This window comes from Lygodium microphyllum, chromosome 3 (assembly GCF_053477565.2).
Source record: "Lygodium microphyllum isolate KBCC chromosome 3, Lygodium_microphyllum_v1.1.10, whole genome shotgun sequence".
Lineage (NCBI taxonomy): Eukaryota > Viridiplantae > Streptophyta > Polypodiopsida > Schizaeales > Lygodiaceae > Lygodium > Lygodium microphyllum.
The window spans coordinates 83026418-83046044 of NC_141137.1; the positions used below are offsets into that span (position 1 = coordinate 83026418).

General features: G+C 43.5%; 1 protein-coding gene across 2 annotated transcripts in view; it reads left to right on the top strand.

The window, feature by feature from the left end:
• The first annotated feature begins 2449 nt into the window (after positions 1-2449).
• The window catches only part of LOC148038573 (serine/threonine protein phosphatase 2A 57 kDa regulatory subunit B' beta isoform-like), a 57563-nt gene continuing 40385 nt past the window's right edge, over positions 2450-19627 (top strand). The window contains exons 1-2 of one of the 2 annotated variants that reach the window (XM_087673561.1): positions 2450-2782; positions 3340-4532. In XM_087673561.1, coding sequence (XP_087529687.1) covers positions 3357-4532 — 1176 coding nt within the window. In that variant the 5' untranslated portion in view covers positions 2450-2782; positions 3340-3356. The remainder of the gene's footprint in view (positions 2783-3339; positions 4533-19627) is intronic. The other variant, XM_087673558.1, reaches the window with a different exon arrangement.

Below are 19627 nucleotides of genomic sequence, written 5' to 3' on the forward strand. Positions count from 1 at the left end.
TCCCCCCTTCTTCTCTCAATCTTCTTTTTTTAATCCTTCTCTTTTTCTTTTCCTCTCTCTCTCTCTCTCTCAAAGTGTGTGAAAAACTATGTTTGAAAAATTTTAAATTTTAAAAAACTTTTAAAAATATTTAATTAAAAGAAAATTTAAATTAAAAAGTTAAATCTAATTGTGTGAGAGGGAGAAAACCTAGGCTCTACACGAGAGAGGGGGGAGGGAGAGAAGATAAAGTTTAATTTTAAAAAACTATTCTCTTTCCTCTTTCTCCCCTCCTCTCTTCGTCTTCTTTTTTTATCCTTCTTCTTCTTCTCTCTCTCTCTCTCTATCAAGGAGAGAGAAAGAGAACCTAGGCCTTACACATGAGAGAGAGAGAGAGGGGGGAGGAATTTAATTAAAAAGGGGAGGGGGAAAAGAAAGAGAGAGATTATAAGTGAGAGAGACTGGAGGGGGTTTTAATTTAAAAAATGGAGGTGAGAGGGGGGGGGGGTGGGGGGAAGGGGGGGAGGAAAGGGGTTTTTAATGAAAAAAGGGAGAGGGAAGGGAAAATGAAAGATTACACTTGAGAAAGAGGGTATGGGAGGGGGTTTTAATTGAAAAAAGGAGGTTTGGAGAAGGGGGTAGGTTTGGGGCTTTCCAAACCTACAACAAAAATAATATAGTAGTAAGATGCAACTATTTTTGTTGGTTTGAAAATTGAGAGTTTTTATAGGTTCTCGAGAGAAGGCTTTTCCTCTTTCATTGCCACATAGACTAGGTTTCTTTCTAATTGCTTTGGGCACTGCAAACTTACATATTAATTAATATTGAATAGTGATAACCAAGTTTATATTTGAGTTTATCGACATTATTCTACTATGGTCTTCTCATTATAACATTGTACTTCATCAATGCTTTGCCAAATGGTGCAAAACACAATTTCTATGCAAGCAAAGCAGAATATATATATGTTTTTGAATTGGCTTAAGCTTTACGAGTGGAGGGTAAGAGGGTTGGACGAGTAAGCTTCACTTATGATGATTAGGCTTTTGTTTTCTTGTTTCATAACAAGTAAAAAGGGTAGGAAAGTTGAGATGACTCTTTCTATCAATGTCATAAGAGAGGACATTGAAATGAGTAAATGCAAACCATAACTATTATTTGGGAAAAAGCATTTATATGATCTCGCTAGCATTGTAATATTTGTACACCCTGAGGAGACGCCGCGTTTCCTCCACTAAAACACTTACCTTTGGAAAAGATACTTTCCAAATATTTCAATTATTGTGTCATAGACCAGAAAATAGGAAATCCTTTAGCTTGTTTAATGAACTAAATTTGTCATGGAGTATTTCATAAATTCACACATACATACATTCATGCATGTATTTGAATGGGGTGTGTTATCACACACACATGCACATCATTATCCTCCCGCCGCCCCCCCCCCCCCCCCCCCCCCCCCCCCCGCCCGTGTTGTTGGGTTTGTGAAAGCCAACTCCCTCAAACCTCTAATGCTTCCTCCTATCTTTAGCTAACTTCACACAATAAGTGTCATTCTATTCACGTTAGATGGTAGACACTCTTGGATTCGCACAAGCTCATCCTTCCATTTCTCACTTCCCCATGCCACCTTACAATGCTAGCATACTTAAGTTGTATCCTTCTTAGTCCAATGCAATCTACACAAACTTAATCGACTATGTACACAAAACCTCCTCAATATAGTCAGTTGCTCATTTATGAATTGATAGATGCTTCATTCAGGAAGTAAGTGGATAAGAATGCTACGTGGAAGCAATGATGGGTTTAGTAATCCTATTATCTCTTATTTCCAACAATATTTGTCTTCTAATCTGCATTACTTCTATCATTGCAATCCACTCCTATATCTATTGATCTCTTTTAGACATCAATCAAGCTCATTAGCACAGTGCTTGTTGTTTATATTTGCATTGGGTTGTAGCACTGTTAGAAGGGCATGCTATTGTAGTGGTTGAAGTGCTCTAATAGTTATTGGGTAGATTTCTTTGAACTAATTGAAAATTTGGATAAGACCGAACCATTGACTTCTCAGAGGTTTTCAAAATCACTTTGAGCTTCTTGGATTTCCTTTTGCATTTTGTGTTGTGCTTTTTCTTTTTTGTGGTAGTTTGAAATGTCGGATTTCCTTTTGCATTTTGTGTTGTGCTTTTTTTTTTTGTGGTAGTTTGAAATGTCTCGAAAGAAACTTGGTGAAACAAAACAAGCAAAGGTGGTGCTCCAGTGTGCCCACTTGCCTGGGTAATGTGTTAGCTTGAGAATTGCAGCTAACACACCATACGTTTTTGTTTTTTGGCCCCTTGATGTTTGGTAAACTCAAATGCCAGAAAGCATAACATCGAAGAAACGAGGCTTGTGTCTTTCTAGGCTAGTCAACAACAAACAAAAAGCACAAAGAAACTAGATTTATTGATGGGGAAAAATTTAAAAAATGAGAGACATTTGGAGAATCGCAGAAAAAAAGTCTGCTCTCTCTCTCTCTCTCTCTCTCTTTCTTCTTCTTCTAACTTTTCACTCTGTTCCTCTCCAATCCGCCATAGCTACAGAAGCTCCCCCTGCCCCCACCCGCGCTGCCGGCTTTTACAGTAAGCACAAACCTTTGTCTTCGGTATTGCCCTCTCCCTCGATGCGCATTCCATTCTGGAGTTGATGGCGTGGCGCTCCGGTGACGCCCTGCCTCTGCCTTCCTGCTGGATCGTCGGCTGCTCCCCTGCAGTCGATCTCATCAACTCAATCTCGCCCTGGGGCCTGCTTCTTCGTCCTGGTTTGTAGTCTGCCCTTGTCGATCTTAAAACCCTAGATTCAATGGCCGGCCATTTTGCCGATTTCTCGGTGCTGTTGATCCTGGATACAATCATCCTGTGTTTCTTCTCCCCCGGTTCCGTCAATATTGTCTCATAGCTAGCTAGCTGATCGCATATTCTTTCCTCTTTCGCGTCTATGTACACGTGATTGGTTCTCATTCAGTTGCCGTACGATCTTTCAGTAGTGATGTAGACTGGATCCATCCATGAGCCGTCACTAATGCAGGCCTTGTTCGGCGGTGTTCCATGTGCATGGAGATACAGAGGCCCTTGGTGTTGACCATGATGTAGCATTGTAATATTTTGCCAGACCTCATTTCAACTTGTTTGCTAACTTTCAGAACATTAATTCTATCGATCAGACAAGTTTTGCGATCTGATTGACATGGCTTTTATAATTGGCTTTTGTTTCTTGTTGATCACTGTGTTTCTTCTGTCAACAAGTCTCATATGCACTATCGTCTTTTTTTGTGTGCATGGATGGGAACGTGTGGCTTGTGCAATGTCCCTTTGGTAGAAGGTTGCTAGTCAGGTATGTTCAACAAGTTCATTCGCAAACCGAAGGGTAGCAAACCTTCAAAGCCGGATGGCAATGAGGGTGCTGCTTCAGCAACAGCAGTTGTTCATCCAGGGGAAGTCCCAGGTGCCCGACCAGCTGGGAGTGGTGCTGCAAGTCGTGGAGCGGCGCCATCAGCTCAAGTCCCTGCACCAAGATTCCCTCCTGCAAAAGACAAAATTGGGGTTCCCAATGGGCTCGAGGCTTTACCTGCTTTGAGGGATGTGCCGAGCTCAGAAAGACCTGCTCTGTTGAGGAAGAAGCTGAGTTTGTGCTGTACCATTTTTGACTTTACTGATCCCACCAAAAATGTCAGGGAGAAGGATATTAAACGGCTGACATTGATGGAACTTGTGGATTATGTGGCATCAGGAACAGCAAAGTTCAATGAAGCTGCTGTTGAGGATAGTTTCAGAATGATATCCCTTAATCTGTTTAGGTCATTGCCTGTTCCCCTGCATGATGCTGCAGGTGCTGATCCCTTTGACATGGAAGAGGAAGAGCCTACAATGGACCCTTCGTGGCAACATTTACAACTGGTTTATGAATTTCTTCTACGGTATCTGATTTCTCAGGAAACTGATGCAAAGGTGGCAAAGAGGTACATCGACCACTCATTTGTACTACGCTTATTAGATCTTTTTGATACTGAGGATCCAAGGGAGAGAGATTATTTGAAGACAATTTTACATCGTATCTATGGAAAGTTCATGGTTCACCGTCCTTTCATCCGTAAAGCAATAAACAACATATTCTATCATTTTATATTTGAGACAGAACGACACAATGGCATTGGTGAACTCTTGGAGATTCTTGGAAGCATAATCAATGGATTTGCCCTCCCTTTGAAAGAAGAACATAAGCTTTTTCTTGTTCGTGCTTTGATTCCACTTCATAAGCCCAAGTGTGTTGCCATGTATCATCAACAGCTGTCTTACTGTATAACTCAGTTTGTTGAGAAGGACTTGAAGCTGGCAGATACCGTCATCAGAGGATTGCTGAAGTACTGGCCAATAACAAACAGCCAAAAGGAGGTTTTACTCCTCGGAGAGTTAGAAGAGGTTTTGGAAGCCACACAATCAGCAGAATTTCAGCGATCCATGATACCATTGTTCAGGCAGATTGGTCGTAGTCTCAACAGTTCCCATTTTCAGGTTAGTTGATTCTGGAGGTGCCAGGACTTGATGGTGCAGGTTGGTGCATTACTTTTGAGGCATATATTTTGATACTTGGGTTTTCTATTTGTGTCCTTTTATCAAAGGAAGTGCAAATTGCCAGCACAGTTAGTTATCGTGCTAGGTTTGGCCTGGATAAGCAAATTGACTGTTGAACAAGCTGCATTGTTGCACTGGCTGATGAAATCTGGATAATTCATAGCAATTAGTAACATGTATTCTTCTGCAGTGGTAATCTGATGCACCCTCTGTTTCATGTACAGACATTATAAGGTTGGGATAAAAACAAGTGTTTTGTGGTTGAACATTAAGTGTCCTTTTGTGCACACTCAGGCAAATTCATATGTCTACTTAGCAAGATCTACATGCTTATTACTTATCCTCTCAATGGACAGTGTAGATTTCTTTCATTTCTTGGATTACATATATGGTGTAAGATACACATTTTTATGGCCATATACAAACTCTAGCTCCAACTTGTTATTGTGTGTTTGCCAAATACACCAGTGAGGAGCTAACATGCATGATCTTACTATACTTTAACTTCCTTATGGTAGCTCCCAATAGTATGTTCAAACCATCATTATGCACAATGGCAGATCGTGCAATCAATTGAATTGTTTTCTGGCAGTTCATAATTGTTTCGATCTTCAAGCAGATTGTGTGCTGATGTTGCCCTACTGTCGTTGAACATACAGTGAGCTTAGCAGGCTATGCAAATTCTTGAAACGTCTGTTTCAAAATGATTTTATTTGCAAAGTCATCATTTTTGCTTGATGTTTCATAGATCTGCTACACGTCTTTCCAGCCTACATGTTCTTTGTCCCCAAAAGGTGTTCTTCCAAGGTCAGGATTCACGTGTGATTTTACTTCTAGCCTCTTGAGACTTGGGTAGGCAGAACATTGCATAGGTTGTGTAGGACATGGGTAGGTCCATCAATGGCATAGTTTCAATATTTCAGAGCCACATATTTAAATAAATAGTCAATGTATAGTTGCAAAGTGCACATTTGATTAACTAGGGCTTTTTGGACCTCTATAAGAAATTTTGAACAAGTTTATTAAAATTGGGCAAGAGGCCAAAGTTTGGGTTTGGATGTTGGATATATTAATTTTGGAAGTTACTTATGTTTTTGGTGACGCAAAAGTGTGCATAAAGCTTAGTCGCAAGTGATGGAAAATGGAGCGTGAGTAGGGGATGGTGGATGAGGAGGAATTTCCCTCACTTGTGACAATACAAGGGATGGTGGATGAGAAGGAATTGCCCTCACTCGTGACAATATAGTCACATGATATGGGATGTGGGATAGAAAGAAGCTATCGTCCTTGCAATCCTCAAGTCCAAAAACAATTGTCACTTGTGACTACGACCAAAAGTTGAAAAATATTTTTGCAAAATTGGGGATTGATTGTGGCAATTTTGCATTGGTCATTTCATCTTCTTGAATAGTTGCGATAGTGGGAGGAGGGCAACAACTTTTTCAGCAATCGTTGATCGCCATCACTCTCCGTTTTCTTGTGTATATTCTGTTTTGCGAATAATAGTTTGTATGCTTTCCTCTATGTGCAAGGATCTTGATTGTAGAGTATGGTGTAGGGCTGAATGATGTCAAAAGTGGGTGCAGTGATGGATGCATATAAGATTGTTATAAGGGGCTGCACAACACGAGAGAAGAAATAGAGATTGTGAGAAAAGAGAGAACTCAAGAACACTACAAAGAGAAAAATCAAAGATATGCTTAGGAAATGGAATCTATATACCAAACATGAGATAGTCACATCTAACAGTGAGTCACTTGTTGTGTGGACATTGGCACCACTTCCTCTCTTCAATAGGACTTGCTTTGAAAGATTGCAAGTGAGTCACTGGTTGTGTGGGCATTATTACTACTTCCTCTCTTCAAAAGGACCCGCTTTGAAAGATTGCAAGTGAATTTATAATTGAGGAGGAGGGAGCCATTGAATAAATAGCCAAAAATATGCCAATATTTGGATCACGTTGGCCAACAAATATAATAATGGTAAATATTAGTTGGCTATAAAATAGTGATAAAAAATCATAAAAATAAGTTCTAGAAGAGTGCTTAAAATAAGCTTCTATGCCTAGCCCATTGAATCACACCCTCATGGGCGATCTGGTACAATACAACGATAATGACTCATCATAGTATATATGACAATGACCATCAAAAGAACCATGGACAGCGAAGTAGTGAGTGGCTAGCCCATCACCAAGGTGCCTTAGAGAGAACTTGATGTTGAGTTCGATTGATACAAAGAAGAATCACAATAGCTCTCTAAGTTTGTTAACAATGCCACGTAGTACCATATGTGACCATCCTATCAGCAATGCCTTTGAGCACCATGGATTCTTTGATTTCTATCAATGAACAACCCATCATGAACTTGGATGTCTATCAATGAACTTGGAGCAAATCTTGATCTCTATCAATGAACAACCCATCATGAACTTGGATGTCTATCAATGAACTTGGATGCCTTTGAACTAGGAGCAAATCTTGATCTCTATCAATGAACAACCCATCATGAACTTGGATGTCAATCCCAACTCTAGGATTTCAAAACTTGCTAGATTTAGTCGGTGTAGAAGGGAAGTCCCTTTCTTGATCCTTTGTACCTATATACCTATATATACGAGGCTCACTTGCCCCACATTCCCACCCTCCCCCACTTTGGCACTCTAGAGTTGTGAGAGATGACCGTGTCACTAGCTCTAGAAACCAGCAGGAGGGGCAGCTAAGCCATTTTTCTCCTCGGCAGAAGATGATCGCTTTGCCCTCCCCTTGATTGGAGGATGTGAATCAAAGTTAGAGCATGAGGATGACTCATTAGAAGAGTTCGTATTCAAAACATCTTGGATAGTGTGGTAAATAACCTAATTAAGCACTAACTACAACAAGCATAAAATTCACGTAAACTAAAAATGCTTACCACTTAATCTTGGATGTTGGACATTTTGTTGGCCCCAAAGTTGGTGCTCCTTGTGGTATTTCTTTAATTTGTATTGGTAAAGGTTGAAGTACGCTGAGATCTAGCCTGATCTCCTTTGATCTTCAATGTATCTCATCGTCCATGGCAATCAGGAAGCCTTTAAACCAATTTGTGTGAAGAAATGCTCTAAACGCAAAAAACATGAATCTAATCGTACAACAAAGCACAAATTGATAAACTTAGAACACTGTTAGGGTTAGGGTTAGGGTAACTCAGAGATAATGAATACAATGAATAATAAAGTGAATGAATAATGAATATACAGTGCTCATGCAACAAACACACTATGCGGTGAATACTGAACCTTGAACTCTCGTATCTTTACGATCAAGGAAGAAGTTAAGAGCTGTAGAGTGTGTTATACTCCGAATGGATCTTGAATCACAGCAAAGGTAGCCTTTGAGTGTCGAACATCATCAAACGCAGCCAAGGAAGGTTGGATCTGATGCAGATGGCAATGTAGGAGAGAGAAAGATAAAAAAACGTAGGTACCTAAGAGAGAGAAAAACTGCACAACAGTTAGATGCAACAGAGATAATAGAGGCAAGAGAAAGTTAGGGCAGCGGCCAAAAATTGCAAACGCAGCATTCAAAGGAGAGAAAATCTTGGTGACAACAGACAATAGGTAGTGACAGCATCCAACTGTGGGTGACCACTCAACTACAGGCAACAGATCCATGGGCTTGGAGATATCAGCAATTGTGTGAAGAAGGTTGGAATCAGGTAGCATCAGATAGTAGCAGATGGCTGATGGAAGCTCTGACTGCAATGTCTTCGTGAACAAGGTGTGGGCAACAGAGTTATGGCTCCTGAAACCTGCAAAAACGAGATTTAGGCAGAGTGGTGAGTTGCATGCCTATTTATAGAAAGTTTGGGGTACCCAAATTAGGGTTTTGCATGTGGGACACAATAACTCTCTAGGATCGCATTTCTTTTAAAAATAAAAGGTTTTCTTTATTAATTAAGTATGTTTTGGGGCTGTTTAAGTCATGCTAATGCATTTTTAGCTCAACACCCCCTCGTAGGCCCAAAACTGAGCCATGAGATATAAGCAGTTAGGGCATCGGACAAAGGATGCACGTTAGCTGCCTAGTGACCTACCAAGACTATAGAGGCGATGGTTATCTTACTAAGGGAGCCCAAGTGATCACTTGAGAGAGGCCAAGGCATTGAACCAAGGGTGCATGTCGGTTGCCCAGGGGTCTACCAAGTCCTGCAAAGGCAAATGGAATGAACAATGGACTTTTTGATTTTTTTAAAATTGGATTGTTTTTTGATGTGATTTTTTTTAAAATTTTTTTTAGCATTAAGTGATGGTTTTAAATTAAATTTTGTCCTATTGACTCATTTGCTCCGAAGTATGGGAAAATAAAGATGGATAGCCCCACTACCTTCATATAATAAGCAAAATAATTTCACACTACTAGGATAAGTGCCTAGGGATACTTAAGTGTGTGTGCGCTAATCATATGGAGAGAGGCAAAATGGGAAAGCAAGCAAGACAAGCGAAACTAGTATGCAAGCATAGGGAAAGAGTGCCTTTAGAGATTGCCATGTGCAATGCCATGATTATGGTGGATCCAGAGTCGACTACTCCAAAGGTGATCGAAAAGAGATAAATGCACACAGATGCACTTTTACATGAACAGAATGCTGATGCATGGGATAATGCAAAGATGAATGCAAATATTCATACTCATGCAGAATGCAATGCAACAATGCCACTTAGACAATGCCCTTGTAGGGAAATTGCTTACTTGCTCAAGTGCCCTTTTACAATTATGTTATCCTGATAGTGCGGGTAAAGTTATAAATGTCCATAATATACAATACATAAGAAATAAATGTCTGAAAGTGAAAAACTATAAACGTTATCACTGTCACTACCAAGAGAAGGAAATTGACCCTTCTCAAATTGGAAGGAGAATTAAGAGAGAAGCATTCTCTCCTTGTCAATTTGAAGAAGTAGAGAAGGGTATATCCAAGCCGATTCGTGGTAGAAGCTCTTGCAGAATTGACTGGTTGACTGCCTTGGTCAAAATATCTGCCAAATTGTCACTTGACGGCACAAGCTCTAGGCGAATGGTGCCTAGCTCAATTTGCTCTCTGGTGAAATGGTAATAAACCATCACGTGTTGTGTTCGAGGGGAGATGATAGGATTGCCTGCAAGGGCAATAGCACTTTGGTTGTCACAGTAGACAATTGTAGGCGACTCATAAGGGAACTGAAGTACATCCAACAAGTTTCTCATATAGATGGCTTTTGTAGTGCCATCGAAGAGAGCCAAATACTTTGCCTCGGTTGTGGGAGCCGCCTTCATCTCCTACTAAGGTTGGCCCAAGAGATGGGTGTTATGGCCAAGGTGTAGAGGTAGCCTCCATGAGAACTCGTGCCTAGTTAGAATCAGTGTACCCCTACAAGCGTAAACCATGACCATAAGTTAGTCCAAAAATATAGGTACATCTTAAATATCTTTACATACGAAGACAAGCAGTCCAATGAGACATTCTAGGTGCATTAAAATACTGACTAAGCAAACTAACTGAGAATGCAAGATTTGGCCTAGTATGAATCAACCAAAGTAATTTCCCTACAACAAAACGATAGGTATAAGCATCAGGTACCTTGCTAAATATGGGATCAAAAGATAGTTAACTTGCAGCTATACACCGTAGCAAAATAGTGTAGCAGAAAGGAAAAATAGGATACAAATGGAGTCAGCAAGAGCTATGCTGAATTAGAAGAGTTTGTCAAATGCATAGAAACAGGGAACGGCCGTTCCGGCCCGTTGGAACGGCCTAACGCGTTCCAAACCCTCCAAGGAGGTGAAACGGCCAGGGAACGTTCCCTGCCGTTCCCCCTGCCATTCCCTACCATTCCCTGCCGTTTCCTGCCGTTCCCTACCATTCCCTGCCGTTCCTTGCTGTTCCCTACCATTCCCTGCCGTTCCCCCTATCGTTCCCTGTTTGGAACGGCTGTTCCAGGCCTGTTGACTGAAAATTGATGTTTTTTTCCCTTTTTTTTTTTTGCTTGGGTCACAGTCCTTCTACCACATATTCACCCATCTCCATTGCCTAATGTGCACACACTAATCTCTCTCTCTCTCTCTCTCTCTCTCTCTCTCGGGTTGAAGATTCAAAGTGTCAAGACAACCCACAAGCTAATTAGGAGTCCATGCAAAGTTCAAATTTGATGCATTATGAACTCTTGCAAATCAGAATCAAATTTCAGCCGATCCTCAATTCCAAGGTATTCATCCATTTATATTGTCTAATTTCAAGGGAAATTGGGATAATTGGGGTAATTCAAGGCAATTTTGATTCATGATGTAACTTCATATGAGAGGTTGTATGGTCATAAGCTTGACATTTCACACTTGAAGGTATTTGGCAGCATTGCTTATGTGCATGTTCCTAATGAAAAGAGGAAGAAATTGGATCCTAAAGCTATCAAGAGTGTTTTCCTTGGCTATGCACGATACTGGAAAGCTTACAAGTGAATCTAATGCATTTTTAGCTCAACAATTTGGCCCTTGGTTTGCTTGGGGATTAGCCTTCAATTTTGCTCTTTAATGACAAATTCTACTCCAAACTTAATGTTGGTAGGTTGGTCTCTTGAAATTCTCTAACATTTAACCACTGAATTTCAAGTACTAGGCCCTAATGTCCAAGCACTCTTTTTAGGGTGGTTGGTAACCCTAATTTTTACTGTAAATTAGGGTTTAGTAGTAAAAAATTTCCAATTCCACCACCTGGGACTGAATTTGGTTGAGACTTCTTGAGGGAAGTTGTGAATTGGCCGAGAGAATAGAGACGAAGGTGAAGAGAGAAAAATTTCAAAGTTCGCCAAAATCAGCTGAAATTTAATGCTGCCCTGTTGTGAATGTCTGATTGATTGCAGCCTAGCATCAACAGGAGCTCCACATGCAATCGCCTGCCCTTTATAGGCCCCAACATTGTCGTCACCTCCTTATAGACATAGCCTATAGTGTTGAGATATTGAGCTTTACATGAGCTGACATCCACTATGCACCTTTGTGATGTGGCAAGATATTGTTCATTGGCATGTTAGGTGACCTATATGAGGATATGCTAGTGATTCTACAATTGGTGTACACCTAGGTAGTTCATCCTTGGTTATGACATTCATTGTGCCACCTCTTTCCATAGTGGGCTCACACTTAGTGACCGTATATACATACCATACGTTGTGGTATTTTCATATTAGTTTTTTATCATGTTGTAGACTCTGTTCTTTTGTATGAAAGAAGAAGAAAGAAGAAAAATTCAACCCTATCTCTTTGTGTGCTCAAGCCTCCATTGCTTTGTGTTTGTGCTCTTGGTTTCTTCATCCCTCTCCCCTTTTGTTTGTTTTCATGGTATGTGAGTCGTTCCATGGTTGTGCGTTGCTCGATTGAAGGTTGAGGTGAAGGTGTTGGAGCATGAAAGCAAGCAAGCAAGCAAGCAAGCAACAGGTAAGAAGCTCTTTCACCTTGCTTGATTTCCCTTAGGTTATAGTCACAGGAGGCTCTTGAAGCTAGCAGGGTTGCAATCTTTGATTGCAGTGAAACTTGGTGAGCAAGAAGAACAATGTATATACTATACACAAGTACTTTAGAGCTTGTCCATTGTGATTTTGGGTATTTGAGGTCATTTTGGCCTCCGTTTTGGACTACTTATATCGATAGTAATTTTTGGGTATACTACTGCAGTTTCGGTTGTGTTGGCCGTTTACAAGTGCACAAGTTGTAGATTTTGAATTTGTAAGGTTTCAGGTGTTTACTGGGATGTGGACACAAAAGGTATCTACATATAGATTGTAGATTGTGGTTATTGTTATGCAGTTACTGAAAAATGCTACGCATTTAGTTCTGTTGCACTTGGTATCAACTTGCTTGCAGATTGTGGTTTTTTACAAGTAGTTTTTTTGTCAAAATGTTTGATAACTTCAACCAGATTGTTAGTGAGAAGCTTGATAAGAACAATTATCTTGTATGGAAGTTCAGAATGACAAATTTCTTGAGGGGTAAAGGTGTTTGGAATTACATTAAAGGAGACATGATAGTAGCACTTAGAGTTTATGTGCGAAATGCTAATGCAGAATAGGTAAAGGCTAAGAAAGATTGGAAGCAGACATAACATAAAGTCATGTATTGGCTGTTTGTTAGTGTCACAGTGTCATGAGGACATGTATTTTTGAAACCTCACTTAACATGTGGATTAACTTTTAATCATATGATTAAGTAAATGTTGCACATGCGAGGTGCAATTGGGGTTAGAGCAAATTCACGAGCTTGGGACCCGAGGAAATCATGGGATGTCAAAGGCAAAAGTTGCTATGCTGCATAGGTACTTGGTGGTATCTGGTGCCAACTGTTGGCTTAGGTCATTCATTTGGCCATAAGTGTTAGTTGGTAACATGTGGCGTTTGATGGTATCTAATGCCAATCTGATGGCCAAAGATGGCGCAAAGATACTCGGGAATGGAAGTTGCCTAGCCAATTTAATTATTGGCCTCAGATTATTTTTTAGGGCACCAAAATAATTATTAGATTAATTTTCAGTATCTAAAAACAGAAAATTAATATTTAAGCTAATGTTGAAAAAACCATTTGGAAAGGCCGCCACTTGTCAAAAATGCCCATATAAGATTGAAAAACGTCTTTAGAGGTTGGAGCAAGGCATTTTTAGTGTATTCAGCTTGCAAGAGAGAGGGAGGAGATGCTACTGGTTTGATTTGCAGCCATTGGAGGATCTTTTGAGGCAGCTAGGGGTAGGAGAAGACCAATCAACAGTAGGTGACAACATCGACAAGCTGTTGAGACAGGGCAGCAGTAGTAAATGACTGATTTTCTTCAATTCTTTGCATTTACAAGTTGTTGTGGCAAGGCAACAGCTGCATTTGACTAATTTTCAGTCATTCTTCGCGACAAAACTTTGAATTTTCTCTCTCTACAGCTTTCTCTCTCATCTCCCAGCCATTTCATGTCCTTGATTTGAAGATCTCAGCATCTGGACCCTTGGAGGTCGAGAAATTGCAAATTTCTTTGCTGTAAACCCTAATTTACAGCAGAAATTAGGGCTTACCAACAGCCTTGGGAAGCGTGCGAGAAATTGTAAGCTCCAAGACTTGGATTCAACAGGGCTGAAGGTGAATTTTATCTAAATTCAAGTGGAGGACTAGCTAACCATTGAATTTGGGGCATTTCCATTGTCTATGAAGTGGGTGAAGGTTAATTAAGTGCCTGAATCAAGGGGCAAAATAGATTGAAGACTTGCTGGTCACTTTGGACAGCAAGGAAAGTTTGGATTGCGAAGGGGATCAAGAGATAAAGCTAAAGAAATACCGAAAGGGGTCCCAATTTTGGGGCCAATCGGGTGTGCATCATCCAAGATTAGTAGGTAAATTTGTATTTTCAGGTTTGCATTAATTCTTTTTTGCTGTAATTAAGTTGTAATTAGGGATTTACCACCCATCCACGAAAGGAAGGCTGGCTACACATGTCAAAAGATGATGTACCAGCGAGATAGTAGGGTTGGCAGGGAGGAATACGGAGTGAACTCGACAAACATGGAGAAGAGAAGAGAAGAGAGAAGAAACTCTGATGAATGGAATGATGAAGTTTTGAATCATGGAGTGCATGTGCTACAAGAAAACAAGGGTGCTGTAGCACAAGGAAGATGATGAAGACAACTACGAACCATGTGTTAGAGAGATCATAGCCAGGGCTGCACCAGGGCTGCACAGTCGGACTGTGCAGTCGGACTGCCACGTGGCAGTCCGACTGCCTGCAGCCCAGTCGGCTGCATTAAAATGCAGCCGACCTGTCCTATTCTTTGGGCAGATTTCGGCTATTTATACCTGAGGTCTCCAGCAGTCTTCCCATTCATTCTCTGTTGCAGATTACAGACCGGTGCCGTGCAGATTTCTGTCTCTGTTCGCAGATTTCTGACAGCAGACAGTGCAGACTGCAGCAGACTTCGAGGTGGACAGCAGGTCGCATCGTTGAGGTGGAGACACGCAGTCCAGCGCACTGCGCCCGTGTATATCTTTGTATTCAGCATTCTTTATACAGCAGATTTTCAGTGTACACTGTCTCTTTCTCTCCCTTCTCTCTCTGCGTTCTCTCACTCTCAGTCCTACGCTTCCGCACCGCTGCACTCTGACTTGGTATCAGAGCAGTGTTTGAGGGCTGACTGAGCGCAGAATCAACCTGAAGTGGAGTTTCCATCGCGACACAAATTTGCGTTTTTTGCGTTTAAGGGCAGACAGGAGGGCTGCGCCTTGGAACAAGGCTGAAACGAGTGTGGGCGCACAGGAAAGGAGTACAGGTGGTGGATTTGCTGCTGTGTACTGTTGTTTGTCGCGGAGAAAGTTTGAGTTTTCAACCTAAAAGTGCAGGTTTTGCTTTTTCATCGCCTCCGGCGGGTGAAGAAGCTTCGGGACGCTGAAGAGCCTTAGCAGGCTGAGTCTACTCAGTCAGAGGGGGCTGCTTTTGCGTTTGAGAAGGCATTGCAGGTGAATATGTCTACAGAGATGGACTTGGAGTTCCAGGCGATTATGGACCGGAAGGTGCCTGTCCTACCGGCTCTTCCTACAGATCAGAAGCTCGACGGCGACAACTACCGCATCTGGCGCGTTATGATGTTGGCCATTCTGGAGTCCTATGATTTGGCGGAGTTGGTACAGGAAGATATTGACCGGCCCTCGGTAAGAGATGAGTCCAAACTCTCTTCCGATGCTCGTGCGGAGTTGGCCAGGGCCCAGTCTCATTGGGACAAACTGAATGCCAGGATTCGATCCTTTCTCTTTCTATCATGCACTACAGCCGTGATCGCTCACATCGAGCACTTGACGGTGGCTCGTGAGATATGGCTGGAGCTTGATCAAATGTACAATCGGATGACCCTGATGAAGAGGGTTTCTTTGGAGGTACAGATGCGGACTTTGTCCGTCAATAAGTCTTCTTCGCTAAGGGAACACATTAATAAGCTAAGGCAGCTACAGATGCAGGTTCAGAATGCGGGGAAGCCGATCTCCTCCGAAGACATGGCGATTACACTCTTGTCCCAGTTGCCGCCACGATTCGGTACATTTTACTCTGCCCTTATTGCTTCAGGGCGAGAGTCTACTCTTCGGTGGGAGGAGTTGGTTCCTATGGTCTTGGACCAAGAGGAACAGTTAAAGGGACAGAATGCTTCCAAGACGGAGGCGTTGACAGGTCAAGCCTCTCAGAAGAAGGGGAAGGACCAAAAGAAGAAGAAGGGGGATAACAAGTCCAAGAAGGACAAGGAGAAGGACAATGACAAAGACTCCACATGCCATATTTGTGGAAAGACTGGCCATTGGAAGAAGGATTGCCCTGACAAAGACTCGAAGGACACCAAGAAGAAGGAAACCAAGGATTCTGGAGCGGTGGCTGCACCCTCATCAGCTGCATTTCTACATCTAGTTGTCATTGAGGACGCTTCACCGAATGCTTCTGATGCTGCGATGGCGGCCTCCCAATCTCGAGAGTGGATTATTGATAGTGGTGCCTCACGGCACATGACTCCTTCATCAGATGGTGTTGCCCAGCTGCGCTCGTCGCGTGGGCAGGTTCTCATTGGAGACAGCTCTTCAGTTTCTATTACAGGTCGGGGTAAGATGCAGCTCATTCCGGATGGACGAGGTGGCACCCATACTTCAGAGGTTTTGCATGTACCAGGATTGGGGTACCATCTCCTTTCAGTCCATAAGATTTGTTCCCTTGGTCTTCTGGTGGAGTTTGAGAGTTCTACAGTGCGAGTCCTTGATCGTGAATCGAGGAAGGTTCTATCATCTGGATATGAGGAGAACGGCATTTACAAACTGAAGTCTTCCACTGCCCTCTCTACTCTTCTTCTTACCTCACAGTCACAGTCTAAATTATGGCATGCTAGGTATGGTCACCTGAACTATGACTATCTTCGGAAGGCGTCACGGGGACAGCTTGTTCGAGGGTTGCCGGATATAGTGGTGAGCCAGCAGCCATGTGTCTCCTGCATAAGGGGGAAGCAGCATAGGGATGCTATTCCCCACACCGCTTCGCGGCGGTCTACTTTACCGATGGAGTTAGTATCTACGGATCTATGTGGCCCTATGAGGAATGAGTCCCTGCGTGGGAGCTCGTACTTCATGCTGATCGTGGATGACTATAGCAGGATGACATGGGCCTACTTTTTGGCACTAAAATCAGAAGCTTTCTCGCACTTCAAGGATTGGCTTCTCTTTGAGGAGAACCGATCAGGCCGGAAGTTGAAGACCTTGCGATCCGACAAGGGAGGTGAATTTGTCTCTAATGAATTTGCTCGGTTTTGTGCAGATAGAGGAATTCACCAGGAGTTTGCCAATACGAATACTCCACAAGAAAATGGTATTCTCGAACGGAAGAACCGTAGTGTGATCGAGATGGCGCGCACCATGATGGAGCACCGACAGACCCCCCAGGTTCTGTGGGCCGAGGCTGTGGCTACTGCAGTCCACATTCTTAACCGATCTCCTACTTCGGCCGTGGAAGGGATGACTCCATTTGAGGCGTATTTTGGGTCCAAGCCAGATGTTTCTTACTTTCGGGTCTTTGGGTGTGATGCCTATGTTCACATTCCCAAAGCTCACCGTGACAAATTCGAAGCGGCTTCCCGCAAACAGGTATTTGTTGGCTACAGCTCCCAGTCCCAAGGCTACCGACTCTATGATCCCGTCAAGCGGGATGTATATACTAGCCGTGATGTGCGGTTTGTGGAGGTTCCGGCTTCTTCAACGGGTGAGGAGCATCCCGTTCTTGGAGATCCAGGGGAGAGTTTGGCTCCTTCTACAGTTCCACTGGAGCCTGTGCCGTTTGATTATGATTCTGTTTCTGACACAGAGTCTACAGTTCCACCGGATCCTTCTGAGGAGTTACCACCGGTGGACATTCCAGAGTCTTCTACTGATGGAGAACGACGAGGGGAGGTTCGGCCTCCTCCTCGCTGGGCCCGTGACACACTCCGTGATTCAGGGATCGAGGGGGTTCCTGAGGAGTGGGGACCGCAGGATGGTCCGCGGCGGTCACGGAGGCACCAGGCGCATTCTTCGGAGCTTGTGTGCTCCAATTATTGTTTGATGTCCCGAGTTATGCAGGATCGAGAGCCCACCTCCGTGAAGGAGGCTTTACAGTCAGCCCCATGGAAGAAAGCTATGGAAGCTGAGTTGGAGGCTCTTGAGAGGAATGGCACTTGGTCACTTGTGCCACGCCCCCCGAAGAAGAAGGTGATTGGAGTCAAGTGGGTCTTTAAGACCAAATATCTCAGTGATGGTACTTTGGATAAGCACAAGGCTCGCCTTGTTGCTAAGGGTTTTGCCCAGCGCCCAGGGATTGACTGTCATGACACCTTTGCCCCTACAGCTCGTATGGCAACCATTAGAGCTGTTCTTGCTTTGGCTGGCCATAGGAGATGGCCTGTTTATCAGTTGGATGTGAAGTCGGCCTTCCTGAATGGTGATTTGAAGGAGGAGATCTACGTTGAGCAGCCTCCTGGCTTTGGTTCTTCAGATGGGAAAGTCTACAGGTTGAAGAAGGCCCTGTATGGTCTCAAGCAGGCCCCGCGAGCTTGGAACGAGAAGATTGATTCGTTCCTCCAATCTCAGTTGGGATTTCGGCGGTCCAAGGCCGATCCGCAGCTGTATGTTCACACTTCCGAGGATGGTTGTGTGCTGTTTGTATTATATGTTGATGATTTGATTGTCACCGGTGATGATGCACAGCAGGTCCAGGAGACAAAGTCAGCTTTACATCGGACGTTCGAGATGACGGATTTGGGGCTACTCCATTTCTTTTTAGGACATGAGATTTTTCAGTCTCAGAGGGGGATCTTTCTCTCCCAACAGAGATATGTTCAGGAGCTCTTGGTGTCTTTTGAGATGGAAGATTGTCGGGCCCTTTCTACTCCTATGGATCCGAACTGGAAGGCCACTTCCCATTCAGCTTCTCCTTTGGCGGATGCTTCCCGCTATCGACAGTTGATAGGGTCTTTGATTTGGCTTCTCAACACCAGGGTTGATCTATGTTTTGCTGTTGGGCTCTTGGCAGGGTTCATGAGTGAACCTAAGACGGTGCATTGGCAGGCTGCTCAGAGGATACTTCGGTATCTAAGGGGGACGTCTGATTTGGGGATTCATTACCCCGCAGGGACAGATGGGTCAGATCTTGTACTTGCAGGTTGGAGCGACTCGGATTGGGCCGGTGACGTGGACCACAGGCGGTCTACAACAGGTTACTGCTTTACTTTGGGTGCAGGTGTTATTTCTTGGAGTAGCAAGAAGCAGCCCACGGTAGCCCTTTCGTCTACTGAGGCGGAATATCGGGCCGCATCTTCCACCACATGCGAGGTTGTGTGGCTTCGTAGATTGTTGGAGGAGCTTGGGTGCCCCCAGACTCGTCCTACATTGCTGCGATGTGACAATGAGAGTTGCATTGCCTTGGCAAGGAACCCTGTTTTTCATGCCCGGACGAAGCACATTGAGATCCAGTACCACTTCATCCGAGAAAAGCTTCTGGATGAGACCATCACTGTGGAGTATTGCAAGACGGAGGATAATCTTGCGGATTTGTTTACGAAGGCTCTTCCTCAGGCTCTACTTCGGCAACATTCCAGATCCCTCAGGCTTCTGCCCTGCCCAGGCTCTGAGAGGGGGTGTTAGAGAGATCATAGCCAGGGCTGCACCAGGGCTGCACAGTCGGACTGTGCAGTCGGACTGCCACGTGGCAGTCCGACTGCCTGCAGCCCAGTCGGCTGCATTTAATGCAGCCGACCTGTCCTATTCTTTGGGCAGATTTCGGCTATTTATACCTGAGGTCTCCAGCAGTCTTCCCATTCATTCTCTGTCGCAGATTACAGACCGGTGCCGTGCAGATTTCTGTCTCTGTTCGCAGATTTCTGACAGCAGACAGTGCAGACTGCAGCAGACTTCGAGGTGGACAGCAGGTCGCATCGTCGAGGTGGAGACATGCAGTCCAGCGCACTGCGCCCGTGTATATCTTTGTATTCAGCATTCTTTATAC